Genomic DNA, 18154 nt, shown 5'->3' with positions numbered 1-18154 from the left:
AATTCTGTTCCGATGGAAGTCAGTTTGAGAAAAAAAAACAGCCCAAGACAGACTGCAGAGAGGACAAGTAACCAGAATGCTGCTTAATTTAAAGACTCATTTGTAGTCCCAACCTGAAATCATCACATGACCCGACAGACTCGCCTCCTCTCGCCCAGACCTGCATTCAGTCTTCAGAGCAAAGCGGCCTGGATCATCTCAAATGCAAGTACAAAAATTATTTTTAAAATACCAGTTTAAAAAAAAAGTAAGACTGGTAAGATTGGTAAGACTGTGGCTGTCTGAGTCATGTTGGTAAGAGCGAAAGTCTCTGGAGGTCAGACTGTCTGTGGCTGTCTGAGTCATGTTGGTAAGAGCGAAAGTCTCTAGAGGTTAGACTGTCTGTGGCTGTCTGAGTCATGTTGGTAAGAGCGAAAGTCTCTGGAGGTCAGACTGTCTGTGGCTGTCTGAGTCATGTTGGTAAGAGCGAAGCTTAGAGGTAGAGTCTGCTGAGTCAGTGGTAGAGCAAAGTTCTGGGGGTCACTGTCTGTGGCTGTCTGAGTCATGTTGGTAAGAGCGAAAGTCTCTGGAGGTCAGACTGTCTGTGGCTGTCTGAGTCATGTTGGTAAGAGCGAAAGTCTCTGGAGGTCAGACTGTCTGTGGCTGTCTGAGTCATGTTGGTAAGAGCGAAAGTCTCTGGAGGTCAGACTGTCTGTGGCTGTCTGAGTCATGTTGGTAAGACTGTGGCTGTCTGAGTCATGTTGGTAAGACTGTGGCGGTCTGAGTCATGTTGGTAAGAGCGAAAGCCTCTGGAGATTAGACTGTCTGTGGCTGTCTGAGTCATGTTGGTAAGAGCGAAAGTCTCTGGAGGTTAGACTGTCTGTGGATGTCTGAGTCATGTTGGTAAGAGCGAAAGTCTCTGGAGGTTAGACTGTCTGTGGCTGTCTGAGTCATGTTGGTAAGACTGTGGCTGTCTGAGTCATGTTGGTAAGACTGTGGCTGTCTGAGTCATGTTGGTAAGACTGTGGCTGTCTGAGTCATGTTGGTAAGAGCGAAAGTCTCTGGAGGTCAGACTGTCTGTGGCTGTCTGAGTCATGTTGGTAAGACTGTGGCGGTCTGAGTCATGTTGGTAAGACTGTGGCTGTCTGAGTCATGTTGGTAAGACTGTGGCTGTCTGAGTCATGTTGGTAAGACTGTGGCTGTCTGAGTCATGTTGGTAAGACTGTGGCTGTCTGAGTCATGTTGGTAAGACTGTGGCTGTCTGAGTCATGTTGGTAAGACTGTGGCGGTCTGAGTCATGTTGGTAAGATGTCTGAGTCATGTTGGTAAGACTGTGGCTGTCTGAGTCATGGTGGTAAGACTGTGGCTGTCTGAGTCATGGTGGTAAGACTGTGGCGGTCTGAGTCATGTTGGTAAGAGCGAAAGCTTTGACCTGAAACTGACCTCTGCATTATTCCATGCGGTGATTTTCCTCAAATTTCTGAAACATTAACAATTTCAACAATGTAATCACCAGGTTTAAAATAATTTAGAATTAATCATTTAATGTGTGCGATTGAATGTACCAGTTGAGTGACACTACTCATATGCAGAAATGTAAATAATAACATTAAACGTTGGGTTAATGATGCAGTGATTCTTCTCATGAACATAAACTTTGACAAAAACAACAATTTGGAAGTAAATCTGGAGGTTTGTGACACAATGTGCAGCAAACATCAGAACGGGTTCCTGCTGGTCCATCACTGCCATGGCACCTCTACTGGGTCCTCAACTGGTAATCTGAGAAATTAAAATCACTTATTAATCTGAGAAATCGGAATCACTGGTTAATCTGAAAAATCTGAATTACATATTAAACAGAAGACGTTCAGAAGATCACTTTTAAATAGAGTGACAGATTTTTTTTACACTACTCAAGACCTTTATAATGAACTGTACACACAGTATATCACATACATACAAAAGTAAAATGAAATTATACAGCAGTATTTTAACATGTTGTTTGATTGTGGGAGCTGTGGAATATTCACATGAGCATTAGCGTCCCTGCTAGTGTCAGAGATTAGCCAGGTTGTCCCTGCTAGTGTCAGAGATTAGCCAGATCGTCCCTGCTAGTGTCAGAGATTAGCCAGATCGTCCCTGCTAGTGTCAGAGATTAGCCATTGTCCCGCTGTGTCAGAGATTGCCAGTTGTCCCGTCAGTGCAGATCTCCCTGCTAGTCAGAGATTAGCCAGATTGTCCCTGCTAGTGTCAGAGATTAGCCAGGTTGTCCCTGCTAGTGTCAGAGATTAGCCAGGTTGTCCCTGCTAGTGTCAGAGATTAGCCAGATCGTCCCTGCTAGTGTCAGAGATTAGCCAGATCGTCCCTGCTTGAGTCAGAGATTAGCCAGATTGTCCCTGCTAGTGTCAGAGATTAGCCAGATTGTCCCTGCTAGTGTCAGAGATTAGCCAGATTGTCCCTATTTAGTGTCAGAGATTAGCCAGATCGTCCCTGCTAGTGTCAGAGATTAGCCAGATCGTCCCTGCTTGAGTCAGAGATTAGCCAGATTGTCCCTGCTAGTGTCAGAGATTAGCCAGATTGTCCCTGCTAGTGTCAGAGATTAGCCAGATTGTCCCTGCTAGTGTCAGAGATTAGCCAGATTGTCCCTGCTAGTGTCAGAGATTAGCCAGATTAGCGTGCAGCTCTCTGGCACTTTAAGGTAACGGCAGTGATTACTGAGAGGTCGGGTATACGTGCCTCCGTTCTGAGTGATGTAACGAACCCACGGTAGAGCCTGGTACCCACTCTTCTCAATGATCTTCAGGTAGCGTACCTGAAGAGCACAGAAACGCCTTAGGCACCGTCCAGCTCTGAGTCCTGCTCGGAGAATGCCATCCATTTCACACACTGTTCCTCATCAATACTTGTACTCTGGCTGATACAAAGAGTACAGAGAGCAGAGACTGGTCTCTCTCTCTCTCTCTGTTCCTAACTGCCCCCTCATGCCATCCACTGCCTCTCATACCCCTCTAAACCCCCCTACTGCCCCAGAAGAACATGACCTTTGACCCCATGACTCTATGGGTCAGGAATATTGAACAGAAAGAGGAGTGACTGTAGAAATTGTTGAGGAACTGTGAGTATTACTAGGAAATGAAAAGGCCATTCTTAGCAAAACTATTTTTTGTCACTTTCTTAAAAAAACGATAAGTTACTCTTGCCTGTATCCTAAAAAAAGTGGAAACAAAGAAAATTCACAAGCATGCCGCAATGTCAGAGCATGAAAACACAAAGCAATTGTGCTTTTATAGAAAAGTAAAGACGTTTGCATTTCTTCTGATCCTCACGCACACTCGCACATGCACACACACACACTCACACATGCGCACACACATACTCACACATGCGCACACACACACTCACATATGCGCGCACACACACACACACACACTCGCACATACACACTCCCTGATCCCGCACTCCCTCCAGAATAAGGTCACCAAGGTTACGACTGCTGATGGTTGGCATGATTCCCAGTATTCTGCCAGTGAGTTTTTCTGAATGCTTTGTGGAAGAGGGCGGGGTTTGAGGTCATCACTGTAGTTTGAGCGCTGTACTTTTAAATGTGAAATTATTATCCCTGTGGTACGTCTCCCTCTGCTGGCAGGTGGTGGCACGGCGGCGCTCACCTGGATCCCGGAGGTGGTGAAGTACGGGATCTCAAATTTCACGCTGACTGGCGGCTTCCCCTCCTTATTCTCCGCCTCCACGCTGGGAAGCCCGAAATGCGCACGCATCAGGTACTCCTTCCCCCCCTGCAGAGCACAGGTACGCACAGGTAAGCGTAGGGGTGTAGGTTTTGGGGGAAGTGGGTTATAGGGGTGTAGGTTTTGGGGGTGGTGTGTTATAGGGGTGTAGGTTTTGGGGGTTGTGGGTTATAAGGGTGTAGTTTTGGGGGGTTGTGGATTATAGGGGAATATGTTTTGTGGGTGGTGAGTTATAGGGGTGTAGATTTTGGGAATTGTGGGTTATAGGGGTGTAGGTTTTGGGGGTTGTGGGTTATAGGGGTGTAGGTTTTGGGAATTGTGGGTTATAGGGGTGTAGGTTTTGGGGGTTGTGGGTTATAGGGGTGTAGGTTTTGGGAATTGTGGGTTATAGGGGTATAGGTTTTGGGGTGGTGTGTTATAGGGGTGTAGGTTTTGGGGGTTTTGGATTATAGGGGTGTAGGTTTTGGGGAGGTGTGTTATAGGGGTGTAGGTTTTGGGGGTTGTGGGTTATAGGGGTGTAGGTTTTGGGGTGGTGTGTTATAGGGGTGTAGGTTTTTGGGGTGGTGTGTTATAGGGGTGTAGGTTTTGAGGGTTGTGGGTTATAGGGGTGTAGGTTTTGGGGGTTGTGGGTTATAGGGGTGTAGGTTTTGTGGGTTATGGGTTATAGGGGTGTAGGTTTTGTGGGTTATGGGTGCAGGTTTTGGGATGTGTCACCGGAAAGGACTTGATGGACCAGACAATCTCGCTGTTCTCGGGGACCCACTTGACCCCGCCCACTGTGGTCTTAAATTTGGGGGAGTCCGCGTCAGTGGGCACAGGAATGTGGATCTCCACATTGTTGGCGGTGGACCTCCGCTTGAACTGGCTTTTAGCCTGAGAGACAGCAGCAGAACCAACATCTGAGCACAAGTCATTTCATTCATATTCTACAGATTCTAACAAACTCTCTATTTAATTACATTTTTTACTGCAATAAAAAATATAATGGTCTGGTTCCTGGAAAGTCTACCTTGATCATGATCTCGATCCTGCTGTGTGAATGCTTTTCGATCACCGACTCAATCCAGATCAAAGGCTTCACCTGCAGAACAGATGTGCCCACACACAAGGCCTTAAAAATAGATTTAGAAATCTATATATACACATTCTCCACACATGTCTTTGTATGCATGCTTAGTTGGTGAAGCATGGTACACACATGCATGTTCAGGCGGTAGGACATGAGCTCAAACTCGCCATCAGGCGGGATGAAGGAGATGGTGCGGTCATTCTCAAAGCGTGATAGGCGCACACACTGGTGAAACTTCACATCCTCAAGCTCCACAGACTTACTCTTCCCTCCTGCAGGCAGATGGAGGTCCACACAGCCACCACAGTGGGGTCCTTATCCAGGTAAACTTATACACATTTATCACACACAGCCATCACAGTGGGGTCCTTATCCAGGTAAACTTATACACATTTATCACACACTGCATATCTTTGTTTGGAGACTCACTAAAGCAATTCAGGATTATTTCAATGGAACAACACCACTGCCTCATGTTTGAATTGACAACATGCTGTTTGTGAACACTGTGAACCTAAACACTGTGCAACATTGTACATTCAGCCTTGATTTATCACCAGTCATGAATTCACCTTGTTAATGTTTTTGCTAAATATTCTTGGTGGAGCTTGGTAGTCACTGGAAAATGTAAAAATAAAAGGAGACATTCTAGAAGAATTTACAGCCAATGATCTAAAATGGAACATTCCGGTGGAACTCACGGCCAGTGTTCTAAAATGGAACATTCCGGTGGAACTCACGGCCAGTGTTCTAAAATGGAACATTCCGGTGGAACTCACGGCCAGTGTTCTCAAACAGAACCTTGTCGTTGAGACCCAGGCGCAGCTCGGGCATCCCAGACAGGAACACGCGCATCCTGATGGAGCCCACAATCTCACTGCGCAGAACGTTCCCATTAGCGCTCACCTGCAGAGAGAGGACACCCCCCCAGCCATTCCTAATTGCATATGAATTGATATACTCACTGCTGATGATGGGTCTGGGGTTAAATATCTGGAGATTGTGCTGGATCCCTGATTGGCTAGCATTGAAATATCTGGAGACTATGCTTAATCTCTGATTGGCTGGCTTGTAAATATCAGGAGACTATGCTGGATTGTTTAGAAAAAAAATTAATTTGAAAGAATCCCTGTACCAGAAGGTTTACGGATTCGATGACGTCCAGGAACACCTCGTTCTTCCGGTACTTGATGCCCTCGGAACGCCAGGACACGGCGTTGGTGACAGTGGCGGGTGGCCGAGCGGTGCCCGTCTCCAGCTTGTGCCCCTCCTGGGTGATGTACCTGCCAAGACACGAGGACCCCCCCCCCGACATGAGTGAAGGTGAGAGCCTGCAGGTACGCATACAGCCACTGGGCGATTATGGGGTGTTTATTCTGGGGTGCACTCACTCCTGCAGAATATTGCTGGTTGAGTTTTGGGGTGCACTCACTCCTGCAGGATGTTGCTGTGTGAGTTTTGGGGTGCACTCACTCCTGCAGAATGTTGCTGTGTGAGTTTTGGGGTGCACTCACTCCTGCAGAATGTTGCTGTGTGAGTCTTGGGGTGCACTCACTCCTGCAGGAGGTTGCAGTGTGAGTTTTGGGGTGCACTCACTCCTGCAGGAGGTTGCAGTGTGAGTTTTGGGGTGCACTCACTCCTGCAGAATGTTGCTGTGTGAGTTTTGGAGTGCACTCACTCCTGCAGGAGGTTGCAGTGTGAGTTTTGGGGTGCACTCACTCCTGCAGGAGGTTGCAGTGTGAGTTTTGGGGTGCACTCACTCCTGCAGAATGTTGCTGTGTGAGTTTTGGGGTGCACTCACTCCTGAAAAATGTTGCTGTATGAGTTTTGGGGTGCACTCACTCCTGCAGGAGGTTGCAGTGGGAGTTTTGGGGTGTACTCACTCCTGAAGAATGTTGCTGTGTGAGTTTTGGGGTGCACTCACTCCAGCAGAATGTTGCAGTGGGAGTTTTGGGGTGCACTCACTCCTGCAGAATCTTGCTGTGTGAGTTTTGGGGTGCACTCACTCCTGCAGAATCTTGCTGTGTGAGTTTTGCGGTGCACTCACTCCTGCAGAATGTTGCAGTGTGAGTTTTGGGGTGCACTCACTCCTGCAGAATGTTGCAGTGTGAGTTTTGGCGTGCACTCATTACTACAGGATGTTGCTGTGTGAGTTTTGGGGTGCACTCACTCCTGCAGGATCTTGCTGTCTGTAGTTTGGGGGTATCCAAAGTCCATCAGCTCGTCCATCAGTTCATAGATGATGACAAAGTTATCCCGGATGCTCTCCTCCTCCAGCTCTTTGAAGTACTCTGAGAACACCTGTAAAACCAGACACGTCGCCATGACAACTCCTGCAAAATGCCACATCACCATGATGCAGCTGGACAAAAATATCCAGTTCATATGATAAATCATATAAATTAGTGCTGTGCTAACAGTTGTGTAGCGCAGTGCTACAGGATAGCTAACACCAAGCAATGTGTACCACAGTGCAACAGGTGAGCTAACACCTAGCAATGTGTACCACAGTGCAACAGGTGAGCTAACACCAAGCAATGTGTACCACAGTGCAACAGGTGAGCTAACACCAAGCAATGTGTACCACAGTGCAACAGGAGAGCTAACACCAAGCAATGTGTACCACAGTGCAACAGGTGAGCTAACACCAAGCAATGTGTACCACAGTGCAACAGGAGAGCTAACACCAAGCAATGTGTACCACAGTGCAACAGGTGAGCTAACACCTAGCAATGTGTACACGTCAACAGTGAGCTAACACCAAGCAATGTGTACCACAGTGCAACAGGTGAGCTAACACCTAGCAATGTGTACCACAGTGCTACACGATAGCTAACATCTAGCAATTGGTAATACAATGCTACACGATAGCTAACACCTAAAGCATTTAGGATATAAAATACCGTGGTATGTGTGTGTGCACTACTGCAGTCCGCACAGTTATGGCTGTGTGTGTGTATGTGTGTGTGTCCTGTTTGAGATTAAGCACAGTAAATACTTTTGTTCTGTTGAAAGCAGACAGAATAAATGACACCAAATGTTGCCAGACATTGAACTCCCCGTTGGACAGGAAAGCGTGTTGAGCAGAACAGGAACAGGTGAAGGATATGTCTGCCCGGACTCGGTACCCACCTGGATCATCTTGTAAAGGAACGAGAAGACCAGGGAAACACAGGCATTCTTCTTGGATGTTGCCACAACTGACAGGATGGTGTTAAAAAAAGCACAGCTTTCTGATCCCCTGACCCCAACACTCACTGATTCAATCAGCATTTACTGACCCCAAAACTCTCTGATTCAATCAGCATTTACTGACCCCAACACTCACTGATTCAATCAGCATTTACTGACCCCAACACTCACTGATTCAATCAGCATTTACTGACCCCAACACTCTCTGGTTCAATCAGCATTTACTGACCCCAACACTCACTGATTCAATCAGCATTTACTCACCCCAAAACTCTCTGATTCAATCAGCATTTACTGACCCCAACACTCACTGATTCAATCAGCATTTACTGACCCACATGAAACAGACATAGGGCTAGGTGATAATATCTAAAAAATAATGTCTCAATTATTTAAATGTATTCTCTGTACAGTACAGTACAGTACAGGTTAATGTACAGGTTAAAGAGTAGAGAAGGCTGTATCCTCTAGGTAAGGATACAGTACAGGTTAAAGAGTAGAGAAGGCCGGATTCTCTCTGGAAGGATACGGTACAGGTTGTTGTGTTTGATCCACATGAAGCGCACAGATCCGTGGGACAGGATAGGGGACAGGGCCCCCTCCTCCTCCCGATCCATCAGGAGCCCCAGGAACTGCTCAATCTCAGACATGTCCACATCCCCTCTGTAGTTCCTGCAGATAAGCACCTGAAGGGACATCATCACACTGCAGTTATATATTTTCACACACGCACACACACACACACACAGACACACGCACACTGGCACACACACACCAATGGTCATACACATACACACACACGCATACATGCACTTATGCATACACATACATACATGCAAACACACACACATGCAGAGAGGAAAACATGAACACATATATAGACACACACAAGCACATCTACGGTAAGAATACAGAAATAGTAAAATAATAATAATAATAATAATAATAATAATAATAATAATAATAATAATTAGAAAGTACGGTCCTGATAGAGAATCCAAGTATGTAAAAGAATAAACAAAATTCAGTTTTTTCCATGGCATTAAGTGTGGAAACAACACCAAGAGCTAATTCGCTGCACATGACAGAAATTAAGCTTAAACCTATCCAAGAGAGCACGGTGCCCGATGCTAATCGTCTAAAGATCGCAATAAGTTTCACTTCGTAACCATGGGAACAGAAATTCAAGTCCAGGAATGTAGAAGCTAATGGGGTTAAGGGGTGGGCTAGGTCAACAGAACTGACAGGTCTGCAAACTGTAGGCTCACAACAAGAAACTGCTTTTAAAAAGGTACTGTTCCGCTCAAGAAATCTGCTATTTTCTAAATAATTCTGGCAATTAAATTGTACAAAGGAACTGTCAGAGGAAAAATATGCGCACACACACACAATTTACCGTCTTTATCATATCCATTGTATTTTATCCTCACCTCAAAATTTACAGTTTAGAAAAAGATTCAGCTACACCCGATACTGATGATAGACATAAAAGTATAGACACAAATGAATAACTAAACAAACTAACTGAATAACTAAAAACAAAATATCGTGTTAAGTGAGCTTAATGTTAATTAAATCAATGTCCCTCAGCCTTACCGAGATTTCGGCAGGATAGCCTCGTGAGTTAGCTGGTAGTGATGATGTCATAGCCTGGCTTTGTGAACTAGGCTACTTTTACGACAGATCTAATTTTCGTTTTTAACTACTGGGTCGCAAGCAAAGTAACTGTCCCGCGATACCACAGGTGCACGACCGCTAAGACAGTTGGTGGCGAATAAGCGGTCCAGGTCGCTCCTTCGTGTATTCTTACCTTGCCTTTCAGGTCTAAGACATATACGGCACTGGCCGACATCCTGGTCGCTTTCGGATGCAGCGACTCCGGTGAATCAAAGTTACGAAAAACACTGAAGGATGCTGTGTTTCTGCGCGACTGGAAACGCAGCTGCACGTGGCTATCCAGAAACGGTCAGTGCGCAGAGCTCCCTGCGCTGCGCAAAGCAGAGATCAGCTGCCAAACGCCTTCCTTTTCCGGGAAACAGAGCGGCCATTGGCAACAGATCCAATGCCAGCTTCCCCAAACCCCACCCATTATGTAAAAAAAGATTCAGGACCATTTGGTACGTGGAACAAAATACTTATATGTAAACCAGAATCACGTGCTGAACGTGTTGCGTACAAATAATACTGAAAACCTCGAAGTTGCTTTTCAGTCCTTGCTGGCTTTCAAATTTGTAATATGCTTTAAAAGGTCTGTGCTTAATAGAGCACTTTAGAGTTTTCAGGATTGTGAAGCTGAAGTTTTGCTCCGCTAAGGCTAGTAACTGAACATTATGATGCTGATGTAAAAATCACTACTGGTAACTGAAATCAATGGAGTTGATATATTAGTGGTCTACATTAGAGAGTAAGCTATGGCATTTGACAAAGCACATTTTTTGCTTTAATGTTTTTGGTGGGACAGGTTCTACGCTCTGGAATGTTGATCATGAATTTCCCGCCGTAAAAACTGTGAACGGGCCAAGCTAGCTACGGGCTCATTAGTTAGGCCGATAAGTGTCCAAAGAGGACGTGTCTCAAGCTAAACTCCGTTGGTACACAGACACTTGTGAGTAGTGTCTGTGAAGGCTTACGGCTCCTCCCATGTGTGAGACTACAGAGAAGCTTCACAGAGGCAACCAGTGAGGAGGTGATGACATCACCGATCACCACTGGCAGACAAAGCCAGGAGGAAATATAGAAGCAACAGCTTCAGTGGAGAGACATACATATCACACTGACCGGCACCGTTTACCAGCAAGAGACACTAATGAGCCGCGACCTTCTTCAGCAATCAAGGTCCCATTGAGTGCAGTGTTGCACAGTGTTACCTTGGATCTGCAAATCATTTTTGCAGAGATTAGAGTCAACAATTAAATGAAAGCACCTTAAACAGCCGCGTTTTCAGCTGAGACTTAAAATCTGTGATGGACCCACAGCGTCTCCATGCTATATAAACTTGGGCGGCTTGCCACTGTGTTCTTGCTTTTGTAAAACTTTACTAATAAAGTTTTAAGACCTTCTCATCATTGTACAAACAATCCCTGATATATTATGAGTAAGTTAGCAATGATAGCAGTGAGCAGCTTAATGGTCTCTGTGTATCTGAAAGTTAATCTTGCATGTGGTAGAAGGGGGCGGGGCTGGTCCTAGGGTTAGGGGTCCACACGGATTCCACACCCGCAGCACGTTTCCCTTTTGCAGCTAGATGATACAGTTTATATCCAGCGCTGCCCAGATCTTTGGCTGCACAGGTTAGCGCAGCATCAGATAATACAGAAGTAAATATAAGGGTAAAGGGTGTGTGAAAATGAGGACTTGTAACGCCCGTGTTGTTCTGTGGCTCAGTGCCTGGCATTCCGTGACATCAGTCCCCAAGCACCGGTCCACTTCCTGGTTATTCCTCGGACTCCTACCCAAGAATCAGTGCGGTGGAGGATGACCATGAAAACTTGGCATCTCCAAACCTGAACATTTTTAAATGCTGCTTGTATAGGAAACTAACATTCACAATGAAATATTTAACTATCGGAATCAGTACAACTAAAGTCATAATAGCAGTTGAAGTTCCCAGGGGTTCACAATAAAAAAAGAAAAAAGATTAAATAAATATCTTAAAGTGATTACACGTGTGAAGAATCTATAGCTTTGGAGTTATTGCAACAATTCACTGATTATTCGAAATAAATCCCTCCAATGAGATATTGCACAAGGAATGTCTTTTTCAAAAATGGATCTAACTTCTCTCATTTTCAAATTTTTCCAAGATGCAATTGAGGGACTAGATTTAAAAAAATTAAAAAAAAAAGTTTAACCACCATACAAGTCAAGGAGCATGGTAGATACATTGTGATTCATTGCTATCCTTCAATAACCCCTTGAGGAATAACATCCATTCTAATGGCAAACTCTCTTGGAATAACAGAGATATTGTAAGTAGATAAGAATTCAGAATAGTTCAAAAGAAAACACTCAGAATTAAGTAGTTGCAATACAATAATAACACAATATTATTGTTAAACCAACTACGGAAGTAAATAGATTTGTTTTAATATGTCACGATTATTCATAACATATCTGTGTGGGAAAAAATTGTGTAGCATCCAAGCTAAAAGCATTTGTTTGTGGAAATTTGCCAGATTAAACAGAAATATAAAAGATGAGCTGGAGGAAGATTCTTCATGTGTATCATCATCATCAACAACAACAACTTCATTTATAGAGCACCTTTCAAATAAGAAAGGAAGTAGTTCAGTAGATCCATAGTGGGGAGAAAGGACAGAAAATAAAGAACAAGAGTAAAACCAAATCAAATCAATGATTAGTCAGGTCCCCCTTGCAAAAGAGATTTAGATCTCAGTGGGTTTTTTCCTGGTTAAATAAAGGTTAACTAAAACAAATTGTAGAGACAGAGATTGAAATCAACAATTAAACAGCCGCGTTTTCAGCTGAGACTTAAAATCTGCGATCGACACACAGCGTCTCCATGCTATATAAACTCGGGCGACTTGCCAGTGTGTTCTTGCTTTTGTAACACTTACTAATAAAGTTTTAAGACCACTCAGGTCTCGTACGATCTCGCGGTATTTCCCTGTGCTGCAGATGCCCTTGTTAGATTCAAGATGGGTTACTGGGATCTCGAAGAAGGGAGAGACTGCGTAGGGAAAACATGGATCACCACAAAGTTAGGCACAGCGCTGGGTAAGTCTGGCTCACTGTGCATAGCACTAGCGACGCCGTTTCAGTCGGATAAAATGTTAAAGAGCGCCCGCGAGAACAGTGGGCCTGAACAGTCTCTATCAACAGCTAACGTTAGCTATGCTTGCAAGTTTGTCCTAACAGAGATATGGCGGTGCCCGGGTCTCAGCTTCCTAAATAATCACATTCAAAGCCCTGTCCAGCTTGGTTTTGGTGGCGTATAAACTGATCACGCGGTTTACCGGTAGCCTTGTAGCTGTGGTTGATTTTATATCGATATTACAACTAGATGATGAGATATAGGCGGCGTAACGTACGTGTTAGTGCACCTGTTTTACGTTTCATGTTTTACTTTCATTTAGCGGATAGTCAACTTACACATACTACACATACTACATTTTAAATATGATATTTACTGTCCTGAATCACGTTAAATACACTGCATAGCTTTATAACGGCAGTGTCCCACCTGGTATCGAAACTTCAACCCCACTTGGTTGATCGTTATGCACACTTCTACGAGAGATTGTTTTTTTTGCAAGCTTTCGGGAGACTGACTTGCACAGTTTACGATTTGTAGCCTGTGTTGTGTGTGTAAATAGCTATTAGCTAGTTTGTGGATTCTGAACATTTTTTATTCTAATAAGCAGTTATATTTGTGCTTTTGATAATTGAAACTGTGTAATGGCTGCTGCTAAATACGCATATAACCTGTGGATGAAGTATTTAAGATTGCCAGCCTTTTGTGCCTGTTGAGTGCCTAGTCAGTCAACCTGTAGTTAGATCTGACACCTTCACTGGCTGGTTGCATGAAACGCCTTAAAGAAAATGACCTCTTAACTTTTCCCTTAAAATACCCTTAACTTTGAGTTGCATAGAACTACATAAGTACTTACTAAAGAATTTACTGAAGTATAAGAGTCATTCCACGAAACCAGTACGATTTGGACTTTGACATTTTTAGATGTATTATGTATAACTTTTCTGAACACCCCACAACATTAAGGACATATTTAACTTCCAGAAAAACATATTTCCCACCTGAGGCATCAAATCCCTATTATTATTGGTCATTATCTTATGATATGGGCACTGTTTCATGCAACCAACCACTGTTCCTTAACTCTCCTATCCTTCTGCAGGGCTTGTGGGCTCCGCCTACCACATTGTCGCGTTCCAGCCTGACTCCGCCCTCCAGGCTGTACAGAGAGCCACTGCAGGCACAGTCACCATGGGTAACCCTTCCCCTCTCTGCGTCCTTATGCCTCTATTGAGTTATGAGTTCCTGTGTGGAGATGGTTCAGTGGTTGTGTGAGGACGTTATGTGGTTGTTGTGTGTTGGTTGGGTGGTTGTTGTGTGGTTATGCGGTTGGTGTGTGTTGGTTATGTGGTTGTTGTGTGTTAGTTATGTGGTTGTGTTGGTTATGTGGTTGCTGTATGTGGTAATGTGGTTGTTGTGTGTTGGTTATGTGGTTGTTTGGCGTTGTTATGTGGATGTGGTGGTTGTTTGAGGAGACTGAGCTGTGTGTTTGTTACTTGCAGCCAGTCTGGGGGCGATTTTTGGGATGGCCACCTGTCTGAGTGCACAGGCCCGTGACGCCCCCGATGACCCCCTCAACTACTTCATCGGCGGCTGCGCCTCGGGAGTCTTCCTTGGAGCCCGCAGTGAGTCCTGCATTTCACAATAAGAGTGTCTGAACCAGGAGTCCTGTATTTCACAATAAGAGTGCCTGAACCAGGATTCCTTTATTTCACTGTAAAAGTCAGAGTGACTGGCTGTAACCAAGTTCATTAGCAGTGTTAAATTCTGGTGTCTCTGTTGATTGGCAGTGTTAAAGACTAGTGTCTCAGTGTTGATTGGCAGTGTTAAATGCTGGTGTCTCAGTATTGATTGACAGTGTTAAAAGCTGGTGTATCAGAGTGGATTGGCAGTGTTAAATGCTGGTGTCTCTGTTGATTGGCAGTGTTAAATGCTGGTGTCTCAGTGTTGATTGGCAGTGTTAAAAGCTGGTGTATCCGAGTGGATTGGCAGTGTTAAAGGCTGGTGTCTCAGTGTTGATTGGCGGTGTTAAAGGCTGGTGTCTGTTGATTGGCAGTGTTAAAGGCTGGTGTCTGAGTGTTGATTGGCAGTGTTAAATTCTGGTGTCTGAGTGTTGATTGGCAGTGTTAAATTCTGGTGTCTGAGTGTTGATTGGCAGTGTTAAAGGCTGGTGTCTGAGTGTTGATTGGCAGTGTTAAAGGCTGGTGTCTGAGTGTTGATTGGCAGTGTTAAATGCTGGTGTCTCAGTGTTGATTGGCACTGTTAAAGGCTGGTGTCTGAGTGTTGATCGGCAGTGTTAAAGGCAGGTGTCTGTGTTGATTGGAAGTGTTAAAGGCTGGTGTCTGAGTGTTGATCGGCAGTGTTAAAGGCAGGTGTCTGAGTGTTGATCGGAAGTGTTAAAGGCTGGTGTCTGAGTGTTGATTGGAAGTGTTAAAGGCTGGGGTCCCAGTGTTGATCGGTGTTAAGGCAGGTGTCTGTGTTGATTGGAAGTGTTAAAGGCTGGTGTCTGAGTGTTGATCGGCAGTGTTAAAGGCAGGTGTCTGAGTGTTGATCGGAAGTGTTAAAGGCTGGGGTCCCAGTGTTGATTGGCAGTGTTAAATGCTGGTGTCTCAGTGTTGATTAGCAGTGTTAAAGGCTGGTGTTTTTCTGGTGGGCAGGTCACAGCGCCATGACTGGTTTCGGCGCATGCATGGGCCTCGGGACGGTCGCCATGTTCACCAAGGTGGGCAAGATGGAGGGGTGGAACATCTTCAGTCCGCCCAAAATGTGACCCGCCTGGACACATCCCGCCCCGCCCCGGTGTGATGTCATGTACATTTCTTCTTTTTTTTGTCCTGAATAAATGTAATTATTTTTTTCCTCTGTTCAAAGATGGTGTTGAGCATCTGGTTATTATTATTGTCTGAACTGTGACCGGTCATCACCAAAGAAAAGAGAAATTACACTGCAAAATGGTTTCCATTTGGTTTCATATTTTGGATGGGATTGATTTAATCAGAAGACCGGCTTACTTTCCTTGTTGAAAGCTTGCCTCTTGATAACTTTTAGGTAATTGAAAAGAGAGCATACAGTTTGTGTTTACCTGAAACCAGATAAAATAATTTAATTGAGTGCTGAACTCCTATTTAATTATTACAGGTTAATCAGGTTTATTCTTCCCATCAATAAGTGCTGCAGTTTGACAACCTGCCTGATGGGGGCGAAGTTTTACCACACTGTGATCGACGCGCAAGACCTGGCACAAACAAGCAGGCCGTTGGCAGGATCACACGGAGGAAATGGTGGAGCTAATTACAGGTGAAGACAGGAAATGGTCTGTTTGCAGAAATGTCACGCAGCTGCACATGCTAGCGTCCATGTGGAAACATGTTTAGAGGAATGTAGCCGTTCCAACACTTTAATCTGGGGGAATAAAAAAACAACGAAGGTTAAAAAACACAAAAATATGTTCCTGCACCTAAGTCAATGAATAAAGTAGACAATTTGGTTCCAATATAAATGTTTGTTCACATTTTCTGATGTTTTGAGCCCTGTTAAAAGGCTGGGATCATTGGAAACTGCATCATATCCTGAACTAGGGAAGCCTATACTGTTTCTACCAGGGCTGTAGAAACTATGAAACTACTCTTACCTTCAGAGCGAGGGCTCTAAATGCTCGAAACTACCAGTTGCTGAGCTGGGGAGGGTAATAAACTCCACTCCACAGAGACCTGAGAGGCAGTGTGGACCTGAGTGGGGGGTGTGAGACCTGAGAGGCAGTGTGGACCTGAGGGGGGTAAAAAGTTGCACTCAGGCACTTAATCAGACTAGGAAACGGCCCAGTGGGGTCGCCCTGCTGTTTCTCTGCTCTGCTGCCCCCTGGTGGCCGACATGGCTCTGCAGCCTCTGAGACGCACAGTAAGGGCTTATTTTATCTGTCCTTGCTTTCTTTCCTCGCGTCCTCTGATGGGTGGAGCTAGGAGCCAAGAAAGGAAGTATATATTTTTTTAATCGCAAAGAATATACAAATAGGCATTTTGAGTATTCATTTATGAAACATGTACAAAGCCAAGTCATCCAACAAAAAATTACATGTCAGAACAAACAAAACTAAATGAAACAATAAATAAATAACAAACAATTACACTGTATGTCCAAAAGTATCTGGACACCCCTTGGCCTAGGGCTGTTTTTCATGTGTTCAGCTAGGCCCCTTAGTTCCAATGAAGGCGAATCTTAATGCTACAGCGTACAATGACATTCTAGACAATTCTGTGCTTCCCCAAGGGGTGGGGCATGTTTGGGGGCGGTGCAGGTTTGGGGGTGGGGCAGGTTCGAGAGCAGGGCAGGTTGGGGGGTGGGCAGGTTCAGAGCAGGCAGGTTGGGGGTGGGGCAGGTTCGAGAGCAGGCAGGATTCGGGCTGGGCAGGTCGAGAGAAGGCAGGTTGGGTGGCATGTTGGGGCGGCAGGTCGAGAGAAGGGCAGGTTGGGGGTGGGCATTGGGGCGGCAGGTTCGAGAGAAGGGCAGGTTGGGGGTGAGGCAGGTTGAGAGCAGGGCAGGATTCGGGGCTGGGGCAGGTTCGAGAGAAGGGCAGGTTGGGGGGGTGGGGCATGTTTGGGGGCGGGCAGGTTCGAGAGAAGGCAGGTTGGGGGGGGGGCATGTTTGGGGCGGGCAGGTTCGAGAGAAGGGCAGGTTGGGGGGTGAGGCAGGTTCGAGAGCAGGGCAGGATTGGGGGTGGGGCAGTTTCGAGATCAGGGCAGGTTTGGGGGGTGGGGCAGGTTCGAGAGCAGGGCAGGTTTGGGGGGTGGGGCAGGTTTGAGAGCAGGATTGGGGGGTGGGGCAGGTTCGAGATCAGGGCAGGTTTGGGGGGTGGGGCAGGTTCGAGAGCAGGGCAGGTTTGGGGGGTGGGGCAGGTTCAGGATCAGGGCAGGATTGGGGGCTGGGGCAGGTTCGAGAGCAGGGCAGGATTGGGGTGGGATTGGGCCTCTGGGGGGCCAGTGAGCTGGTTATTAGCCTGGTTACCCCAGTCGCCTCTCAGTCTGGCCCTCACCCTTGTATTCCTCACCCTGCTGTGATGCAGCGTAACAGGATAAGCAGCTTTGTCAGGTCTCAGCTAGCTCTCTGATAGCCTGCATGTTGCTTACTGAACATTCCTCATATGGATCATCATTTGTACCAAATGAACACAATACAAAGTAGCATTGATTATTATTAGCTAATTATTATTTATGTGTGTGCTTGGATGCATATAACTACCCTTATGAATGTATGTGCATGTTAGCATACATGTAGCTAGGTTTACTGCTCTTAATAATTGTTAGGTGTTATATGTACACTAAGTGTGCTACATCACCTATGCTAAAACTGTGACATTGTTTAAAAATGGAAAGTGGACAAACAGCAGGTCTTTAT

The 18154-nt window shown here is 45.4% G+C and overlaps 2 protein-coding genes across 5 annotated transcripts; one reads left to right on the top strand and one right to left on the bottom strand.

Annotated features, from left to right (window-relative positions):
* Positions 1-1503: 1503 nt before the first annotated feature.
* LOC135258100 (AP-1 complex subunit mu-1-like) lies at positions 1504-10055 on the bottom strand. Of its 2 annotated transcripts, none has more exons than XM_064341351.1 (12): positions 9800-10055; positions 8519-8675; positions 7930-7997; positions 6968-7098; positions 5933-6080; positions 5577-5703; positions 5061-5125; positions 4738-4809; positions 4443-4601; positions 3651-3776; positions 2719-2794; positions 1504-1761 (listed from the first exon to the last, which is right to left on the bottom strand). In XM_064341351.1, exons 1-12 carry the CDS (start codon positions 9839-9841, stop codon positions 1739-1741), a joined length of 1194 nt encoding a protein of 397 aa, XP_064197421.1. In that variant the 5' UTR covers positions 9842-10055; the 3' UTR covers positions 1504-1738. The 2 variants fall into 2 exon arrangements, with proteins under 2 accessions (XP_064197421.1, XP_064197420.1); XM_064341350.1 differs by having other exon boundaries at positions 4927-5069; positions 9800-10052.
* A 2495-nt stretch (positions 10056-12550) lies between these two features.
* On the top strand, positions 12551-16324 carry ndufa11 (NADH:ubiquinone oxidoreductase subunit A11). 3 transcript variants are annotated; one of them, XR_010330865.1, is made up of 5 exons: positions 12551-12726; positions 13866-13958; positions 14266-14388; positions 15421-15607; positions 15933-16324. XR_010330865.1 is itself a non-coding variant. In XM_064341347.1 (4 exons), the coding sequence occupies exons 1-4, from the start codon at positions 12648-12650 to the stop codon at positions 15531-15533; spliced, it is 408 nt and encodes a 135-aa protein (XP_064197417.1). In that variant the 5' UTR covers positions 12551-12647; the 3' UTR covers positions 15534-15633. The 3 variants fall into 3 exon arrangements, 1 of the variants encoding a protein (XP_064197417.1); XR_010330864.1 differs by having other exon boundaries at positions 15902-16324; XM_064341347.1 differs by lacking the exon at positions 15933-16324 and having other exon boundaries at positions 15421-15633.
* The last annotated feature ends 1830 nt before the right edge of the window (positions 16325-18154 follow it).

Source organism: Anguilla rostrata, chromosome 6, assembly GCF_018555375.3.
Source record: "Anguilla rostrata isolate EN2019 chromosome 6, ASM1855537v3, whole genome shotgun sequence".
Classification (NCBI taxonomy): domain Eukaryota; kingdom Metazoa; phylum Chordata; class Actinopteri; order Anguilliformes; family Anguillidae; genus Anguilla; species Anguilla rostrata.
Note: the sequence above shows the minus strand (reverse complement) of the source record. Positions and strands in the feature narration are given on the sequence as shown.

Excerpts from the sequence above, each read along its gene's own strand:
- LOC135258100 (XM_064341350.1), bottom strand. The coding sequence starts at position 9,841 with ATGTCGGCCAGTGCCGTATATGTCTTAGACCTGAAAGGCAAG. Across the intron at positions 7,099-7,929 it reads TCCTTTACAAGATGATCCAG|GTGTTCTCAGAGTACTTCAA; the intron begins GTGGGTACCGAG and ends CTGGTTTTACAG. Across the intron at positions 5,070-5,576 it reads TCTGTTTGAGAACACTGGCC|GAGGGAAGAGTAAGTCTGTG; the intron begins GTGAGTTCCACC and ends ATCTGCCTGCAG.
- ndufa11 (XM_064341347.1), top strand. The coding sequence starts at position 12,648 with ATGGGTTACTGGGATCTCGAAGAAGGGAGAGACTGCGTAGGGAAAACA. Across the intron at positions 12,727-13,865 it reads AAAGTTAGGCACAGCGCTGG|GGCTTGTGGGCTCCGCCTAC; the intron begins GTAAGTCTGGCT and ends ATCCTTCTGCAG. Across the intron at positions 13,959-14,265 it reads TGCAGGCACAGTCACCATGG|CCAGTCTGGGGGCGATTTTT; the intron begins GTAACCCTTCCC and ends TGTTACTTGCAG.